This window comes from Rhinatrema bivittatum, chromosome 3, assembly GCF_901001135.1.
Source record: "Rhinatrema bivittatum chromosome 3, aRhiBiv1.1, whole genome shotgun sequence".
Lineage (NCBI taxonomy): Eukaryota > Metazoa > Chordata > Amphibia > Gymnophiona > Rhinatrematidae > Rhinatrema > Rhinatrema bivittatum.
In genome coordinates this window covers 162967854-162988210 of record NC_042617.1, presented here as the reverse complement: position 1 = coordinate 162988210, position 20357 = coordinate 162967854, and the positions used below count along the sequence as shown (strand labels likewise).

Sequence of the window (20357 nt, the reverse complement as noted above, 5' to 3'; positions counted from 1 at the left end):
TTTTCTAACAATTTTTCTCATTTTATCAAAGTTTCCCTTTTGAAAGTTTAGCACGAGAGCCTTGGATTTGCACACTGTTCCTTTTCCAGTCATTAAATCAAATTTGATCATATTATGATCACTATTGCCAAGCGGCCTCACCACCGTTACCTCTCTCACCAAGTCCTGTGCTCCACTGAGAATTAGATCTAAAATTGCTCCCTCTCTCGTCGGTTCCTGAACCAATTGCTCCATAAAGCTATCATTTATTCCATCCAGGAACGTTATCTCTCTAGCGTGACCCGATGATACATTTACCCAGTCTATATTGGGGTAATTGAAGTCTCCCATTATTACTGCACTACCAATTTGGTTAGCTTCCCTAATTTCTCTTAGCATTTCACTGTCCATCTCACCATCTTGACCAGGTGGACGGTAGTATACCCCTATCACTGTAGTCTTCCCTGACACACAAGGGATTTCTACTCATAAAGATTCAATTTTCCAACCAGAATTACTTTGTGCAGTGAGCAAGAGTCACAACTGACATTTTACACTTCCCTCTCCCCTCCATTCTTTATTCTGCTTCACATGCCGCCACTTTCCTTCTCGAGTTAAAAATAATATTTTCCTTTTTTTGTTTCCAAGTTCTGTTTCATAAGAGACAAACAAAAGGTGCTGGGAATGCTTTCACTTGTTGGGTACATGGAAGCATTTCCCCTCCTGTTTCCTCCCCATCTCATTTCAGATACCCATCCATCTGGTTACATTCATACCTAATCACTTTGTCTCGGCACAGCGCTATTTGCATAAATAAAACAAAAGAGCAAAAGGCCCCCACGAGTCACATCTACCTTGAGATTCTCGTAGTGGTCTTGGCGAATGTCCTCGTACTCCTCAGTTATCTCTTCAAAGAAGTCTTCTTTCACAGTCTCGTCTAGCAACTGAGAGCACTGTGGTGGAACAAAGGGTTTTAACCATCAACCCCAGCTACTGCAGCCTTTCACTAACATTTTTACACGGAGCTTCATGGCACAATTTTTGGTAAGTTCCTCAAGTCCTAACTATCAGGAGCTGACAAATTGGCCACAGCAAAGTCTACTTGATCCTAAAAACTGCTCAGTGAGTGGCAACTCATTATACTATGGACCTGCATGTTGCAACACATTCTAAACAGATATTTTTAAGAACCTTTTCCGTGCAAATGTATCCCAAAAATGTGGTGCAGTAATTGTCATAAATACAGTAACAGACCAAGATACTATTTCATGATGAAGGAAGATGCCTTGGGAATAGGAGAAGTTTATGACTAAACTCAGCAAAAAAAAAGAAAAAAAAGGTAGATATAGGTAATGGAGGACTGCTGGAGAAGTGAAGAGGACCAGAAGCAAGAAAAAAGAGAGGAAGCAGATTTTCAAAAAATGTTGAGCACCTAAATTAAGGAACCTATTTTCATTCAAATTTAGGGGCTTAAACTAATGGCTGAAATTACTGGCCTGCTACTTATTTGCCTAGATTAAAGTTTCTAGGTTAGGTGTCTAGTGCTGAAACATAGGGCTAAGAACTTTTTCCCCATCCTAGCTCCACCCCTGAAGCCACCCACTTTAGGCCCCTAAATTTAGGAGCCTAGTTGAACAAGCCTTAATTTAGGTACTGAGACCTATTAAATTTTCAAAAGGGCCAATTTAGGAGTCTAACTCCCAAACCCTTTGAAAACTGATGCCTGGCCTTATAAGAGAAGTGAAGTTAACTAACCGATAAAAAAAAAAAAGAAAAAGGGGGGGGGGGGCACGGGGGTAAAAAGTGAAACAGAAATAAATTTAGAGACACAATTTGGAAGTGCTAATTAAGAGGACTCCCTGAAAATGTATAAGATATGGGTCAAGAAAGAAATACATTAAAGAACCAAGAGATATTGCATCAGGCACGGACAGACTAGATGGGCCTTGCAATCCTTACCTGTTAATATTTTCTTCACTTCTATATAAATAGATATTTCTATTGACATAGAGGTAGATTTTAAAATGCGCGCGCATGGCCTACTTGTGCGAGCGCTACCTGGCGCATGCGTATGTATGCCTGATTTTATAAATTGTGCGCGCAAGGGGGTGCACAATTGTGCACGCCGAGCCGCGCTGGTTTCGCCTTCCCCCTAATCTGACCTTCCCACCCCTTTCCCTAACCTTCCCCCCCCCAGCCCTACTCTAACCCCCCCAAAATGTTTATCTTACCTTTTGCGCCTGCCTCTGGCCGCTCTGTCGGAGGCCTCTGGCCCTGTCTGCCCCCGGATCGCCCCACCCCCTCCCCTTTTTGCAAGCCCCGGGACTTACACGTGTCGCCGGGCCTTTTTAAAATAGGCCCGGCGCACATAACCCTTTTAAAATCTGGCCCATAGTCTACCAAAGCTCATACTTCTGAGAATTGTGATTCCTCCTTCTCCTTTCCAATTACTGATCATGTAAAACTTTCATTTGCAACAGAAATTCACCCCTAAACAGTCTTCTTTCCTTCAATGAAGTCAGAATGAAGTGTTTGTTACATCTTGCTCCACTACCTTCTCTCTGATGTCACTGGTCTGTGATATCACTGAGAAAACAAGGCAGCAGCTGTAAGCAGATTGTGCAGGAGAAAGCTGACCTTATGGACTCCAAGAGTACCTTAAGCAAATTGTAAACTTTCAACTGAAATGAAAGAAAGTGAGAGAACTCACAACAACTACGCTCTTGGATGCATCCAGCACATGGATCACTGGTGCGCTGTAGCGTGGTGCAATCTTGACGGCAGTGTGTGTTCTGAAAATTGCAAAACAAAAGAGTTATTAGTCCAACTGTTAGGTGTTGGAGCTTACAGAGTAGCAAGCAAGGACAAAAAAACAAGAAGAGAGACAATTAAATGCAGACATCAACATTTGATTAAATGAAAGGTCTTGACAAGAGAAGCAATTGCAAAGACTAGCACAAAGATATGTAGCAATACATGTTACTAATGCAATGAAAGTAGAAGCCCATGAACAATCCTGCAGCACAAAACTGCTGGTAATCTGCAGCATCCCAGGGGCAACCTATAATCAGAGCTAGCAAAGATTGCCACAACAGCCAGAGTGCATTGTTATGAAAACCCAGTGCCAGAGTTGGGCCATGAGGGCAGGCTGCTGGCCACCTGAAATATAGCCACTGGCAATTAGAATTTGTTTTCTTTCATGACAGGGTCGATCCCTTCCAGGAAGTGCTGAAAAGTCTATTGCTACTGTGTAAGCCACTGAATGCACTTTAAATCATTCACAAAAGTCTTCCTCTCCTGCTTCCATTCAAAGTCTGAACCATCATACTAACCAATCAGAAAGCAGAAGTCAGCCTATGTTCACCAGTCAGAGAGATGATTCTGCCCATAGGCAAGCAGGGGAACAAGAGGAACATGGACGAACACCGTTATTTTACATTACTTAGAAATTAGCCTTAATGTTTGTTTGCTTTCCAATGCCAGGCAGAGGACTCCCTGATGCTGGAGCACTATACTCTACAGTGATAGCAAATGTTGCTTACCTGATGTAACAGGTGTTCTCACAGGACAGCAGGATGTTAGTCCTCACAAATGGGTGACATCGAGGATGGAGCCCACCACGGAAAACTTCTGTCAAAGTTTAACAGAACTTTGACTGGCCCCTACTGGGCATGCCCAGCAAGGCACTGACCCTGCAGCCAGCAGGGGTCTCCCTTCAGTCTGATTTTCAAAGCTACAGGCAGTGCCTAAAAAAGTAAAAACTAAAACGAACCCAACACCGCGGGGTGGCGGGCGGGTTTCGTGAGGACTAACATCCTGCTGTCCTGTGAGAACACCTGTTACATCAGGTAAGCAACATTTGCTTTCTCACAGGACAAGCAGGATGGTAGTCCTCACAAATGGGTGAGTACCGAGCTGAGGATGTCCTGACCTGCACCAAATGTACCCAACGATGTGCAACAGGCACAACAACTGGTGTGGAATTTGGTAAAGGGCATCCGCACCCTACCGGGAAGGTGGAAGGGTGTTGGTACATCAAGTTGGAAAAAGGTTACGCAAGACAGATTGGCCGAAGATGGAGTCCTGTCTTCCAGCTTTGTCCAAACAATAGTGGGCTGCAAAGGTATGGAGAGAACTCCAGGTTGCAGCTTTACAGATGTCAGGAAGCGGCACCGATCGAAGGTGTGCCACTGAAGTCGCCATGGCCCTCACAGAGTGTGCTTTTACACGGTCTTGAAAAGGAATGCCAGCTTGCTGATAGGAAAAAGAAATGCAGTCCGCCAACCAGGAGGAAAGAGCCTGCTTACCCACAGGTTGTCCTAACTTGTTAGGATGGAAGGAGACAAACAATTGAGTGCCCTTCCTGTGAGCAACTGTACGGTCTAGATAAAAAGCTAGAGCCCGTTTGCAGTCTAGGGTATGCAGAGTCTGTTCCCCGGAGTTGGAGTGGGGCCTGGGAAAAAAGATAGGTAGTATGATGGATTGATTAATATGAAACTCAGAAACTACCTTAGGTAAAAATTTAGGGCGAGTGCGGAGTACCGCCCTGTCTTGCAGGAGTTTAGTGTAAGGCGGATAGGTGACTAAGGCCTGTAACTCACTAACCCTGCGAGCTGAAGTAATGGCCAACAGGAATAATACTTTCCATGTGAGATACTTCAATTCACAGGAGTGCAGAGGTTCGAAGGGTGGTTTCATTAGACGACCAAGAACCAGATTAAGGTCCCAAGAGGGGGCCGGAGGACGTAAGGGTGGCTTCAGATGGAGCAAGCCTTTAAGAAAGCGTGTCACCAGGGGTTGTACTGAAATAGGGACACCCTCTATACCTTTATGGAAGGCGGCTACCGCACTGACATGCATCCTAATGGAAGAGGTCTTTAGACCGGATTCTGAAAGGTGCAATAAATAGTCCAAGAACTTAGAGATTGGACAGGAAAGGGGATCAAGGGACTGAGAAGTGCACCATGATGTATACCTTTTCCATTTATATGAATATGATCTTCTGGTGGAGGGCTTTCGTGAAGCTATCAGGACACGAGAAACCGAATCTGAAAGGTTGAAAGGCTGAAGGACTAACCTTTCAACATCCATGCCGTCAGGGACAAGGCTTGGAGGTTGGGATGGAGGAGGCATCCGTCGTTTTGAGTGAGCAGATGCGGATCCGTTCCCAGAGGGATGTGCTTGCGGATGGAGAGATCCTGGAGTATGGGAAACCACACTTGGCGTGGCCAGTGGGGTGCTATCAGGATCATGGTTCCTCCGTCCTGGCGAAGCTTCACGAGAGTCCTTGACAGAAGCGGAAGTGGAGGGAATGCATAAAGCAGACCTGTCGTCCACTTGAGGGAGAAGGCATCCCTGGGCCGAGAGTGCTGGCTGCGAATGAGAGAACAGTAATCGTCCACTTTGTGGTTCTGAGGGGACGCAAAGAGGTCTATGCGGGGAAAACCCCACTTGTGAAACAGAGAGGTCACTACTAGAAGATCGAGTGACCACTCGTGTGGTTTGAAGACACGGCTCAGCTGGTCTGCCAATACATTGTCTACTCCCGGTAAGTAAGTGGCCCTGAGGTACATGGAATGGGAGAGGGCTTCTGCCCAAATCTGCGCAGCTTCCTGACACAGAAGGAAGGAGCCTGTGCCTCCCTGCTTGTTTATGTACCACATGGCCACCTGGTTGTCTGTCTGAATTAAGATAATCTGACTCGATAGATGATCTTTGAAAGTTCTGAGCGCGTAGCGGATTGCTCGAAGTTCCAAGAAATTTATCTGGTGATCGGCTTCCTCTGGTGACCATAACCCTTGGGTTTGTAAGTCGTCCACATGGGCCCCCCAGCCGATATGGGAAGCATCGGTGGTGAGGATTACCTGTGGATCTGGTTGGAGAAAGGGTAAGCCCTGAAGGAGGTTGACTTGAGTCGTCCACCAGGTTAAAGAGAGGCGTAGCGCTTGTGTAACTGTGACGATGGAGGACAGAGGCTGAAGAGCCTGAATCCATTGGTGTCGCAGAGTCCATTGTGTTACTCTCATGGCTAGTCGGGTCAAGGGAGTGACTTGAACCGAGGATGCCATGTGTCCTAGGAGGATGAGGAATTGGCGAGCTGTGGCAGTGTGTTGAGACTGGAGCTGGCGAGCTAAGGACATGAGAGTTTGGACTCGTTGAAGTGGAAGGTAGGCTTTTGCCTGTAAGGTGTCCAAGTCTGCTCCAATGAAGGATAAGGTCTGAGATGGGACCAAGCAAGATTTCTCGTAATTGACAAGAAACCCTAAGGAGAGGAGTGTGTGAATTGTCAACTTTAGGGAGGATTGTGCAATTTGAGGGGTGGAGGCCCTGATTAGCCAATCGTCCAGATAGGGGTAGACGTGGACACCTTCCTTCCTGAGAAATGCTGCTGCCACTATGAGACATTTGGTAAATACTCGTGGAGCAGACGCCAGCCCGAAAGGCAGTACCTGGTATTGATAATGGTCGTGGCCTATCAGAAAACGCAGATACTTGCGATGAGATTGTGTTATCGCAATGTGGGTATAAGCGTCCTTGAGGTCGAGAGAGCACAGCCAATCCCCCTTTTGCAACAGAGGGAGCAAGGCGCCCAGGGTTACCATCTTGAACTTTTCTTTTTGCAGATACTTGTTGAGGGCCCGAAGGTCCAGAATTGGACGTAGCCCCCCTGATTTCTTTGGTATTAGGAAGTATCTGGAATAGAATCCTTTCCCTTGTTGACAAGGAGGGACGGGTTCTATAGCATTTGATTGTAGTAGAAGGGATACTTCTTGTTGTAATTGAGTCAAATGGCTGGTTAGACTCCATGCCTGAAGGGGCGGGGAGTCTGGCGGAAGTGTTATGAAGTTGAGGTGGTAACCCTGTGCGATAATTGCTAGCACCCACTGATCTGAGGTGATCTGTTTCCAATGATGTAAGAAATGGTACAGCCGACCTCCCACAGGGATGTGTGGAAGAGGGAGTTGGCATGTGCTCAATACAGGGAAGTCAAAGGCCCGCCGCAGGCCCAGGAGGTGGGGCTACAGTAGGTCTTTGTTTTCTCGGCTGACGAGGCTGAGGCCTGTTAGAGGACCGTGCAGGACGAGCCCTAGTTGACGGAGGGTAGTAGCGACGTGGTCGAAAGAACGACTTCTTAGAGTCCTTCTTTTGCGGTTGCTTGGAGGACACCTCAGGTGGAACAGATGAGAGTTGTTTCAACGTCTCATGGTGGTCTTTTAACTCCGCCACAATCTGTTGAATTTGCTCTCCAAACAAATTGTCGCCTAAGCAGGGTAAATCAGCAAGACGATCTTGGACCTCTGGGCGAAGGTTGGAGGACTTTAACCAAGCCCAACGTCTGGCTGAGATGGCTGTGGCTGAAACCTTCGTGGAAGCATCGAATATGTCGTAGGCAGTCCTAATCTCGTGCTTCCCTGCCTCAAATCCCTTGTGAAGAAGGGCTTGAAGCTGCGGTTGGTATTGGTCCGGCAACGTGTCAGCATAGTCTTGCATCTGCTTAAGGATGGCTCTGTTGTATTGAGCTGATATGAAGCTATGCGTGAAATCAACATAGCTCCATGATACACTTTCCGTCCTACACTATCTAGGAATTTGTTGTCCCTGGTAGGTGGGGTAGAAGAGTGTGGCTTAAGATGCTTGGCCTTCTTCTGCGCGGACTCAACCACAACAGAGCGATGATCCAGTTGAGGTTTTTGGAAACCTGGTGCTGACTGGACAAGGTATGTGGAGTCAGCTTTCTTGTTAACTGGTGACACCGATGAAGGAGATTCCCAGTTTTTCTTTAGCAGATCCAAAAACACCTGGTGTATAGGGATGGAAGCGATGATTTTTGGAGCATCCAGAAATTGAAGTAATTCCATCATCTGGTGTCTGTCATCGGCTTCAGATTGGAGCTGAAACGGTACAACTTCTGACATCTCTTTCACAAAGTTAATGAAAGATAGATCCTCAGGAGGAGATCTTTTTCTACTCTCTGTAGGAGATGGTGGCGAAGGCAAATCTGTGTCAGAAGATGTATCATCATCATCACCCCAGGTATCGTAGGAATCATGTGGGGCTTGTAGCCCTGATGGACCTGGCTGAGGCTCTAAAGGCATCGATGGAAACCTAGGTGGAATCGGTGCGGTAGGTGGAACCAGAAATGGCATCGATGGCTTCGGTGCTGCCGATGGAATCGGTGCCTGGCACGGAATCGATGGAGCCGAAGGATAAATCGGTGGAGATATACCAGAAGGTATCGATGGAACTACCCCGGAAGGGGGAATTCGAAACGGTGTTTCTCCTGCCGATGAGAAACCAGTTGGAGACGGTGGTGTTGTCGATGGTACTGGAATCACCGATGGAAGGGCCGTCATAAGTGCCTCCATGCTTGCACCAACGGCTCGGTGGTCGGTTCCCTCCTCGGTGGCGAAGTCGGCGCCGGCGTCGGTGCCGGGGGCGGCACTGGAACCGGTGCCGGAGACGGTGCCAATGGAGGTTGTAATTTCTTCATCGCTTTCTCGATGGCCTCCTGGACCAGCTGGTCCAGTTCTGCCCGGAGACCAGGGGTAACCATACCCGGCTCGACGGGAGAGGGAGGCTGAGGCAGGGCCGGAGGGACCACCGTAACCGGTGGGATCACGGCCCCCACACCCCGGGAGGGTGAGGGTTTCCTCGATGCCGGCGAACGAGACGTGGAGGGTGTCCGGTCTGTTCGCGGCTTCTTTGTCGGTGGCTCGGCTTGAGCGGAGGTCGATGGCTGTGGATCCTCGACAGGCCGAGACTTGTGCCGTCGATGGCGATGCTTTTCTTTCCGATCCCCTCGCCCATCCGGGGAAGGGACGGGAGTCGACGGCCGAGAAGCGATCGATGGCGGACGGTCACCGGAGGGTTGACGATGATGGTACAACTTCGACGGTGCCGGTTCCGATGACGTCGATGCTATCGATGGCGTTGGGGTGGGTGCATGGAAGAGGAGCCCCATCTTCTCCATCCTGGCTTTGCGACCCTTGGGTGTCATTAAGGCACATTTGGTGCAAGTCAGGACATCATGCTCACTACCCAAACACATTACACAAACCCTGTGGGGGTCTGTGATGGACATAGTCCGGGTGCAATCCGGACAACGACGGAACCCCGTTGCCATGGCTGGAAGCCAAAATTTAGGCTGGGGATCGGTAAGTGCCAACGGGCCTCGAGGGCCAAAATCGACGGTAGTCGATGGAAAAGGCAAAAAACTTACCGGGTTTCGTAAGATGAGTAAAAAATTTGTCAAAGGGAGACCCCTGAGGGGCAAATTTTCTTCGGAAATTAACTTCCAAATTCCTGTCAGGAACGTGGTTAGAGAGCTCCTTTCACCGCGTGGCAACTGCTGCGCGGAAAAAAGAAGACTGAAGGGAGACCCCTGCTGGCTGCAGGGTCAGTGCCTTGCTGGGCATGCCCAGTAGGGGCCAGTCAAAGTTCTGTTAAACTTTGACAGAAGTTTTCCGTGGTGGGCTCCATCCTCGATGTCACCCATTTGTGAGGACTACCATCCTGCTTGTCCTGTGAGAAGGGTACGTGCCTCAATCAGCTGCAATAAGTGACCACATGCTTGAATGTAACACACCACAGCAAAGGCACAGCAGAATACGCCTGGATACTTTCTATGGGCAGAAAGGAGAGAAGAGGCTGCTGAGCTTAGTGTAGATATTCTGCAGAGTGACCAGATAACACCTGACTCATGCCATGCTACTCTGCCATGGCTCCCTGCAAATTTCTCTGCCAATCATAAGATCCTTTTACAACAAGCACTTTCATTTACAGGAGACATTCCTACAGTATGGCGGTATCTAGGAGGTCACAGCGCTCCTCCTCCATACCCAAAGAGAAATGAGGCAGTATTCTGAAAGTATGTGATATCTCAGATCGAATGTCGGTATATAAATAATAAATATGTATGTCAAGTAGATGTAACTGAAAACATTAAGAAGCTCAGAATCTCCTGATTAAACTGTGCGACAGGTTAGTCAATGTTTTGAGCCATCAGGACAACAAATATTTTCTGTTGGCTCAGTTAACCACACAATAAAGCAAAGGCAGAGGATTTCAAATCCCTTGAGACCAAGGTTGCCAAGAGTCTCCATTTTTTCAAGACAGGCTGACAATGTCTTGGTTTTGCCTCATTGCATACCAACACTTGCCCTGCCCTTTTTAATTTTTTTTCCAAACTGAAAACTAGGTCAAACCAGGACTGAATCAGTCTGTCCTGAAAAAACAAAGTCAGCAGATCCACTTAATAGACCTCTCCTTCTCAGGCCTGTCAGATCTCAATTCATTCATCGGCCAAAATAATAACAAAAAAATGTAGCTCTTAAATGCTCTTTTCCAGTGCCCCCAGTCAATCACTCTGCAAGGAGAGCAGCACAGCTTTACTGTTGATCCTACACAGAGCCAACAGGCAATGCACTTCACAGGCCTGGCTCAGTGTCTTATATGGGCCACAGAACAGGGAAAGGGTAGATGTACTGCACCAAGAGCTGAACTCTCTATGCCTGTCCGATTCACCAAAGGGTCCACCTATTCTGCTTTACACACGTAGCACATTTTTGACACATTTTTACAGCATGCATAACCCAACCATTCTGTCAGGATACCAGTAAGCCCAGGACTTGTCATGGCAGTGGTTAGTGAGAGAATAATTAGGGGAGAATCTATTTATGTCCAGCCCTCCCCCTTGAGGGTGCTGGAATGGATGCCCCACTTCAGAGGTTTTATAGCAGCGCTCTGCCAAGAGTTCTGGGGGTAGTTTAAGTTTGCAGTTCAGGAGGAGAGTTAGAGATTTTACCTAGGTTGATTTTGGGTGTATTCTTGGGACGCAGGCCTTCTAGCTGGCAGTCTGTGAGTAAGGTCAGGGATTTCTCTGCCTACCCACTCCCCAGTGAGTCAAGGTTTCCTCATGGGAATTTTTTGGAATTTTGGATTTTTACGTCATAGGAGCCTTGCTGGACACTTGGGCCTTTCCTGGATTCAGGGAACTCTGTTTGAGATGTACAGGGAGAGGGAAAACCTGTCCTCTAAGATGGTGACCATTGCAAGGGGCAACTCCGGTGTTATTTCCTTTTGTGGATCAGAAGAAAATGTTTTGTGAATATCTGAGAGGAAGTGTTTTTCTGCCCCTCTTCCTATCCACCCTAAGGACCTGTGAAGATACAGTTCCAATTTGGATCCCTCCCAGAAGGGCTCCTCATCGTATTAAGAGGAAAATATCTACCAACTGTGAATAAGAGACTTTTTTTTTTTTTTTTTTATTTATAAAGTTTATTGGCACTGTCTGTAAAAAACAATTCAGTAACAGTAATCAATGCTATAACAGTTAAACACAGAACAATAAACAATGAGCATACTTCCTGAGTGCCGCCTTTTTATTTTACCCCCCATTTCCCCCCCTCCCCTATCCCCAGATACTCCCATCCCTCCTCTCCCCTGCTGCATAGTAGCGCTAAGAGTACAGTGCAGATCGACACTACAATGCCCATTACTAATCACAGCCTGTCTTCCATATCATATGCCACTGAAATCTACACATAGCTGCCCCTGACGGCGCCAGACCTGGGGTATCCACTCCCTATCGGTAAAAAACCACCCCTCGGTTCCATTATCACGGCCAGCTCATAAGTCCTTATACCAGTGAAGAAAGGGTTCCCAGACCAAGACGTGGTGCTCTATCTTATCGATTTGGTGTGCCCGAAGATAATGCCAACAGTGCATCTGCCACAAGCGATGGGCCATAGTAAGCACAGTCGGTACCCATGTTGACCGCCAACAGGCCGCCACCTTCTGGCGTGCTGCACAAAGAACATGATGAATTAAAGACCGTTTCAGCACATTCCATGAGTCCGGATATGCGGATAGCAGATAGACGTCCGGCTTCAGTACCGGGTAGGTATTCAGCATCTGGTGGATCATAGTCTGTACCTGTCTCCAAAAAGGCGCAAGCTTGGGGCAGTTCCACCATATGTGTAGGAAAGTCCCCTCATGTCCACATTGCCTCCAGCAGTGCGCCCCTTGATTTGGGTATATTTTGTGTAATTTAACAGGTGTTAGATACCATCTGGACAATACTTTATAATTAGTTTCCATTATTGTCGCAGAGATGGAATGGCGCAGCAAAAATCCAAAACATCGCTGCCATTGCGTATCAGACCAGTTTAGTTGCAACTCCCCTTCCCACTCCCGTTGATAGCGAGCCTTCGAGCCCTCGGATGCCTCCAGCCAAATATATAGATTGGAAATAGTCCCCTTCAGACCCACATGAGCACAGCACATGGCCTCAAAGATCGTTTTGTCCCTCAGCACATCGTCCATGCTGGGATAATCCATCATGCAATGCCGTAGTTGTAAATAATAATAAAACTCTTTATCTGGAAGACCATGTTGACTTTGTAAGTCCTGAAAGGTTCTCATTTGCTTGTCCTTAATCAATTGTCCAAAGTACCATAGTCCCCATCTCCCCCAACGATCAGACGGACCCCCCTCACCAGATACCCATTGATTAGTTTGATATAAACCAATGGGTAACAAAGGTGAGACCAGGCGGGACCCTGTTAAGCGCACTCTCCATTTCTGCCATAACCGCAGAGTAACCTGCGTGAATGGGTTAACCAAAACCTGAGCCCTAGATTTCCTAGGCATTCCCCACACTTGATGAGGTAGTGGTATCCCGCCTCCCGTATCTTGTTCAATCCTGGCCCATTGTTTCAGTTCCTTACCCCCCACCCATTCCGGAATCACCCGTAATTGGGCGGCATAATAATATCTGCCAAAATCCGGCACCGCCAATCCCCCCTCGTCCCAGGACTTATAAAGGACCTGTCTCGTGAGGCGGGGTGGCCTCCTCCGCCAAATAAAGTGAAATATCCTAGTATGCAACCGTTTCAGAAAGGTATTGGGGACTTCTATGGGCAGTGTCTGAAATAAATAAAGCCAGCGCGGAAGCACATTCATTTTAATTGTGGCCACCCTTCCCATCCAGGATAGCCTATAGGGGCACCAAATCTCTAAATCCCTTGCTGTTTTTGACATCAAAGGTACGTAATTTAAGGAGAACAACTGTTTCCAATCCGCATTAAGCGTGATACCTAAATATTTTAAGCCCTTTGTAGCCCATTTAAATGGGAAATGATCCTGGATGCGAAGTCTCTGGGCTTCCGTAAGCGTAAGGTTCAGTATTTCCGTCTTTGTCATATTGACCTTAAAACCCGATAGAACACTAAAGCACTCCATTTCCCGTACCAAAATGGGCAAAGTCAGCTGTGGATGTGCCATAGAAAATAAGATGTCATCGGCAAATAATGAGATCTTATACTGAACTCCCCCACAAGCTATGCCTCTAATGTCCTGATTTTGTCGCACCCTAGCCGCAAAGGGTTCCATGAACAGCGCGAATAGTAGCGGGGATAGGGGGCAGCCCTGTCTAGTGCCTCGTCCCAAAGCAAAGCTAGGAGAGTAAGAGCCATTAATTTTTATACAAGCCTTGGGAGAAAAGTACATGGCTGCGATCCAGGCCCTAAAATTGTCCCCCAACCCTACCTTACGCAGCACACCAAACAGGAAGTCCCAGTCCACCCTGTCAAATGCCTTTTCGGCATCTACTCCTATTAACACTGATGGAATATTATGCGTTCGCGCTGTCCAAATTAAGTTAACCACTTTTCGAATATTATCCCCAGCTTGTCTACCCGGGATGAACCCCGCTTGGTCCGGGTGTATTAACTCATGTATCACCATATTTAACCTATGGGCTAATACCTTAGCCAGTATCTTCAGATCCAAATTCAGGAGGGAGATAGGTCTATACGAGCCACACACAGACCCATCCTTCCCCGGCTTGGGAATCACTGTGATACCGGCAAGCTCCATAGTAGGAGGCAAGGCATGTGTAGTGAGCAAGTCATTGTAAACCTCCTGCAAACGGGGCATCAAGAGATCCTTAAATTTCTTATAAAAAAGGCCAGTAAAGCCATCTAAACCGGGCGCTTTAAAGGGTTTGAGACCTATGATAGCATCCGAAATCTCCCCTTTGGTGATATGCATATCTAAAATTCGGGCCTGGGCATCCGTTAAAGTAGGCATCTGAGTCTCCTGCAGGTAGGCCTCAATTCGCTCAGGTAAGACATGGGGCCCTGACGAGTATAGCTCCGTATAGAATTGGGCAAACCTATTCCGAATACCCTTGTTATCCACTATGTATTTGCCCTGTGGATCCTTAATTTTAAAGATCGTGCTCTGGGCGATCTGTTGCTTCAACTGTCTTGCCAAATGTCTTCCCGGCTTATTCCCTTCTAGAAAATGAAACCCCCTATTCCTGTCCAACTTATCCAAAATTTCACCGTCTAGTAAAATACGTAATTCATTTCTCTTTTTATCTAGATCTCTTAGGGTACGCCACCCTCCCCATCGTTTATGTTTCCTTTCCAATTTCCCAATGGCCAGAAGCAACTCCTCTCTCGCCTTCCTATTCTCTTTCTGCTTGGCCGCTGCTCGAGCTATGAGCTTCCCCCGTATTACAGCCTTAAAACAATCCCAGACCGTCCTGGAGGGTACCTCACCATTGGCATTAAGTTCAAAATACTCCTGGATGTCCTGTGACAGTGATTCGCAAAAGTGAGAATCCGCTAATAAACCATTATTCAGTCTCCAGTACTGAGCCCCAATTTCCTCCTGCACCAATCGGAAGGTACCCTGTACGTGTGCATGGTCAGACCATATAATATTACCGATCTTAGTCTCACTACATCCTGTGTACCAAAGCTTTCTCCCAAGCCACATGTCAATACGTGAGTACGTCCCATGCACTCTGGAATAGAAAGAGTAGTCCCTTTCCCGTGGATGTTGTTGGCGCCAGATATCGACGAGCCCCCAATGCTCCATCACCAATTTAAGCCGTTCCCTGTGCTCCTTACTCCCACCCCCGGGCCACTTACTATGATCTAGTTGGGGATTCAAAAGAGTATTAGAATAACCCCCCATCAACAGGGATCCTTGAATGAACCCCCCCAGGGCTTGCTCCAGCTGGGTGAAAAAAGCCCCTTGATTTTGGTTGGGAGCATATATATTGATTAAAGTTACTAAGACATTATCAAGTTTCGCCACCACAGCTATATATCTACCTTGCCGGTCTTTTTTACTATCCAGGATTTCCACCTTAATATGTTTAGCAAACAAGATACCCACCCCTCCTGTTTTTTTCCCTTCCCCATTAGATGCGAATAAGCCAATGGGGAACTCCTTATCCCGAATTAATTTCTCATCTTTTCTCAACAAGTGGGTTTCCTGTACAAAATAAATGGAGGCCCTCTGCGCCTTCGCATCCTTGAATAACAACTGTCGTTTCCGCGGGTGATTCAGGCCCTTAACATTTAGGGATACAAGACGGAGGTCAGCCATACTCAGCAAAGAAGAAGAACTGGCTGCAAATGATCCTTCCCTCCTCTGTGTCGTCCGCCCCCCTTACTACCCTCCGCAGTGAATTAAACAATCGTGTCTCATATCCCCCCCATCGTCCCTCCCTCCCCACCCCCCACCCTCCAACCCCAGCCATGCTTAGTGAGGTATGCCTCCTCACCCCCAACACAAAGGAGAAAGAACATCATCCCGTGTAGCATATGCCTAACAACTTGAGAACACTATAACTTATAACTGCTGCATAGAAACGTCCCCCTCCCTACCCCTCCCCCCTCTCATCCCAGTTCGTACATACTCAACAGGTAAACTTATGCTCCCCCCTGCCGCGGGATGGATAACCTGGCAGTAACTATGCCCACTAATGTCACATTAGACCATCCGCAGCAGGGATCACCAGCCCTTTAAACTCCCACCCAACCATAATCTAGCAGCTCAAGACCGTTAGGTCAGTCAATCTGCAGGGGTCCCATGTCCTTCTTTGACGCCATCCTGTCTGCGTAGCCGCTTTCCTCCTTTTCCCGCTCGTTGCCAGGGGGGGCCCAGCCCGGCTCGTCCAGCTTGTATTCCAGCTTCGGATCCTTTGATCCCTATTCCACGCTGTCGTAGAAACTTTTCTGCCTCCTCTGGCTGTCGAGCCACACAAGTGTCCCCACTGATTGTGAATAATATTCCGAACGGATACAACCATCGATAGCGCACATTTTCAGCCCGTGAGGTATCCGTAACAGGTTTCATTTCCCTGCGCTTCTGCAGGGTTATCTGGCACAGCGTGCGTGCCTTAGCCATGATAAGCTCCTTTACTGCAAAATTGTGCAGACAGGCGATGATATCTCTAGGTTTATTAGGGGCGGGCTTACCTAGAGTGCGATGCGCTCTTTCAATTGCAATAGTCCGAGCATAGGGTTCCTGGGCCTCCATGCTGAGCACCGCTTTGCAAATTTCCTGCACCAGCTCTGCATAATCCGTAGTCCCCTCTTGTTCTGGGATCCCCCTGATGCGTAGATTGCATCTCCGCTGCCTATTCTCTAGGTCTTCCATTTTATTGAGTATATCTTCCCTAGCCTGCTGGAGGAGCTGAATCTCCTTGGAATGCTGCAGGATGGTTATGGCCTGGTCATCTGCGCTCTGCTCCACCACGTGCAGCCTTTCCCCCAGATCTTCCACCTCAGTCCGCAGCGCCCCGATGCTCTCTTTAATTTCAAGCTTTAAGGTTTGGATTATTTCCTGCTTTACCTCCTGTAGCCAGGCTTTAATTTCGGGCCCTTCAGCGCCCTTACTGCCGCGGTCCTCCACTATCGGCCCCCGATATTCGCGCCGTGCCGTCCGCCATATTGCCTTCCTCCTCCATCGACTCTGCAGGCAGTCGCACGGCATTCCCCCCGTAAGAAAATTCGGAGAGGTCCACCGTCTTGCGCCGAGTGGTCATCCTGGTTACCGGCGTCTGGGACCGCGTAGGGGCAGTTTTGCGGGTCGTTTCGCTAGTTTTTAAAGCATTTATTCCCCGCAGCTACACGGAGCTAGGCGACTACCCGTCCATGCGCCTCGGGTGACGTCACTTCCTCCGAATAAGAGACTTTTAAAATCACTGAGGACACCCATCAGCAGTCTTCATCCCCTTAGGGAGACAGCATTTACTCTCTGTGCAAGGCCAGGATTTTGTCCATCTTTGGAAGGGGTTTTCATGACCATTTTAGAATTACCCTGCCCACTGGAATCACCACTTTTCCTAATCCAGGAGGGTAAATGGATCCCTTGCTTGTTTAAAAGATTCCTGCACAGATAAAGGATAAAGACTTTAATCAAGGGAAGAAAGACTATGGTGCTGGGATTTATTTACTTGTCACAGTCAGACAATATAAAAAGGAGTGAGATAATTGGTTTCACAACTTTAACAACAATTCCTGTTCATACCCAGATCAGTCCAGGCTCCTGGGTTTTGACTCCTCCCAACAGATGGAGACGGAGAAAGTTTTACCGTTACTGCCATATAACCTGGGGTGCCATCTGCAGTTCCCTCAGTATTTCTCTGTCTCCAGCAGATGGTAGAAGTGCAAATCCTGCAGTCCAAAAAAGAAAAAAAAAAAAAGGGAAAGCAAAGAAGATAGGTTGCTAGGCCCTCCTGGTTCTGAGGTGGATGAGCAGGGGGGGGGGGGGGGTCAGGGACTGTTCCCTGGCTCGGTCTTTTCACTGCTGGGGTTGGATATCTGGTGGTGCCAGTTCCCTCCCCCTTCCCAGAACAACTCTTGGAGTTCTGCAGCTTTTCTGCCACACAGGGAAGTACCCTCTGTTTTTTCTTCTTTGGTGATTTTGATTAAAGTTTCAAAAAAAAAAAAAAAGAAGAAAGTGGCAGTGTTATAGCAGCCAGAAAGGCTGCAGGTGGAGATGGAATGCTTTGCATTTGCTGGGGCGGGAGTTCTCGGGCAGCAGGGCTCTGAAGACTGCAAATTCCTTCCTGCTGGGCGCGGGATTGGCAGCCATGTTTTCTCCAGCTGAAGGGACTTAAGTGCTGTTTGGGGGGTGGGGGAGGGGGGGGGTCGGAGGATCTTCCTCCTCCATTGTTTCTGGCAGTGCAGGGATCCACTAACAGGAGGGAGCCCGATTCAGATGAAGAGGGAGACCTTTTCAGGAATGAATCTGAGGGTCCCACAATCTTTTCATCAGAATTTGTGCTGCTTTTGCATGAGGCATACTTGGAGAGTAAAGCAGCTGGTAAGCAGTCGGACCAGGCTCAAGGATCCCTTGGTCTGTGTCTTGATAAAAGACCTAGGAGTTCCAGGGATCAGATTCCTAGGCGGGCTCACAGGGTATGATGACACGTCCTGGTAGTCTGGATGAGACTCTGAGGATTCAGAGGAAAGAGTTCTGCTGGTATCTGCTTCTCCTGACCTAGCTGTCTCTGATACTAGTCCACATGTGACGGAACCAGATGGGGGCTGGATCTGGTACCTGTTGCTGAAGGCAATGACCCTAAAGTGATGCGATTCTTCCATACGGAGGAGTTTTGGCCCTTGATTCCCCAGTTCTTGAAGAGTTGGGTATCAAGGAAACCCCAGGAGGAGTCTGATCAAGAAGGAGTGAACCCGGTTATGGATGGCCTTCCCTTTTCACAAATTGGTGAAATTGGTGGTCAGGGAGTGGGATATTCCATAGACAGGCCTGAAGGTAAGCCGGGCAATGGCAAAATTGTATCCACTGTCTGAAGACACACTTGAGCTTTTGGCGCTCCCAAAGGTGGACGCGTCGCTGTCAGTGGTCACTAAGACCACCACCATTCCTGTGGCTGGTTCAGTGGTGCTGAAGGATATGCAGGACAGGAAATTGGAAATTCACCTAAAAAAGATTTTTGAGGGGTCCACATTAGGCATACGTGCTGCTGTCTGCAGTAGCTTTAAGCAAAGGGCTAGCCTGCGCTGGGTACAGCAGTGGGAGGCTACGAGATTGCTATCTGTGTCTGAGGCTAAGTAGGCAGACTATTTGGAAGTAGGCAGTGGCTTATGTCATGGATGCCTTGTATGACCTCATAAGAACATCTATGAGGATTATGATGTTGGCAGTCTCTGCCAGACGTCTCCTTTGGTTAAGAAACTGGTCAGCAGATGATTAATCCAAGTCACACTTAGGAGTATTGCTTTTCAAAGGGAAGCTTCTAATTGGAGAGGACTTTGAGGAGCTCATAAAGTGTCTCGAAGAGACAAAAGGGCATAGGCTGCCAGAGGATATGCCAAAAGGAAGCAAGAGTTCTTTTGCAGGGTGTTCTCGTTTCTTGTCTCTGGGCTCCCCAGCGGGAGCCCAGAAACAAGGAGCCAGGAGGCAACAATTCCGGAACCAGTCCTTTCGAGAGGGCAGAAAACCAGGCTGAGATAGTCTTGGCCGGGGTTCTGGTGAAGCTAAATCCTCACAATGACGTAAGACTGGTCCACTCCTCTGTTCTTCCTATTGGAGGGCACCTGACCCCGTTTACGATGAGTGGGCCAAGATCACAACAGACCAGGAGGTCCTAAGCATGATATGAGACGGTTATACGTTAGAATTCTCTCGTCCACTTCGAGACTTGTTCATGGTTCCCCCTTGCACTCCCCGTTCAGCAAAAGGAAAGTGGTCCAAGAAACCATGGATCGGTTATAGAGGCTAGGAGCGATAGTTCCCGTGCCTATAGGGGAACAAAGGACAGGGTATTCCATATATTTTGTGGTGCCAAAAAATGAAGGGTCCTTTCGTCCAATTTTGGATTTAAAAAAGATGAATGTGGCTCTCAGTGATCCTTATTTTCACAAGGAAACTTGCAATCGGTCACTGCAGCAGGATGCAAAGGAGAGTTTCTGGCTTTGCTAGACCTGACAGAGGCATTCCTGCAAATAGCAATTCGCCCAGATCACCAATGACTCCTGAGATTCATGATCCTTGGGAGGCATTTGCAGTTTTGTGCCCTTCCTTTCGGTCTGACAACGGCTCCACGTATGTTTACCAAGGTGATGGCGGCTGTGGCAGCAGCACTCAGAAAGAAGGGCATTCTGGTTCAGCCATATCTGGTTGACTGGCTCATTCGGGCGAAGACAGAAGCCCTCTGCAGTCAAGCGGTGTCTCAGGTCATACACCAGTTGAGGTCTCTAGGCTGGGTGGTGAACCTGACAAAGTCATCTCACCCTGTCTCAGGTTCTGCAGTTCTTGAGAGCACGCTTTGCCACCTGGTTAGGAAAAGGGAGTGGGAGTTGGAGGCAATGACTTCTATGTTGCAGGTGGGATACCCCCATCTGGACTTGATGGCATCTCAACGGAATGCCAAGGTTCCCCTCTTCTTCAGTTGCAGAAGAGAACATGGGGCAGGAGTCATTGATTCCCTCAGGCCAAGGTAGAACTAGGGCTTCTTCTTTACAAGTTCCCTCCATGGCGCTGGTGGGCAAAGTGATATGGTGGATAGAAAGTCATCCTGGAGAAGTGATCCTAGTGGCACCACC

The 20357-nt window shown here is 48.1% G+C and overlaps 1 protein-coding gene across 3 annotated transcripts in view; it reads right to left on the bottom strand.

Annotated features, from left to right (window-relative positions):
* MTR (5-methyltetrahydrofolate-homocysteine methyltransferase) overlaps positions 1-20357 on the bottom strand; it is a 357506-nt gene that overhangs the window by 93126 nt on the left and 244023 nt on the right. For all 3 annotated transcript variants that reach the window (XM_029593902.1, XM_029593903.1, XM_029593904.1), the window contains 2 exons: positions 2690-2771; positions 834-932 (listed from right to left, as the gene is read on the bottom strand). In XM_029593902.1, the coding sequence (XP_029449762.1) occupies positions 834-932; positions 2690-2771 (181 nt within the window). The remainder of the gene's footprint in view (positions 1-833; positions 933-2689; positions 2772-20357) is intronic.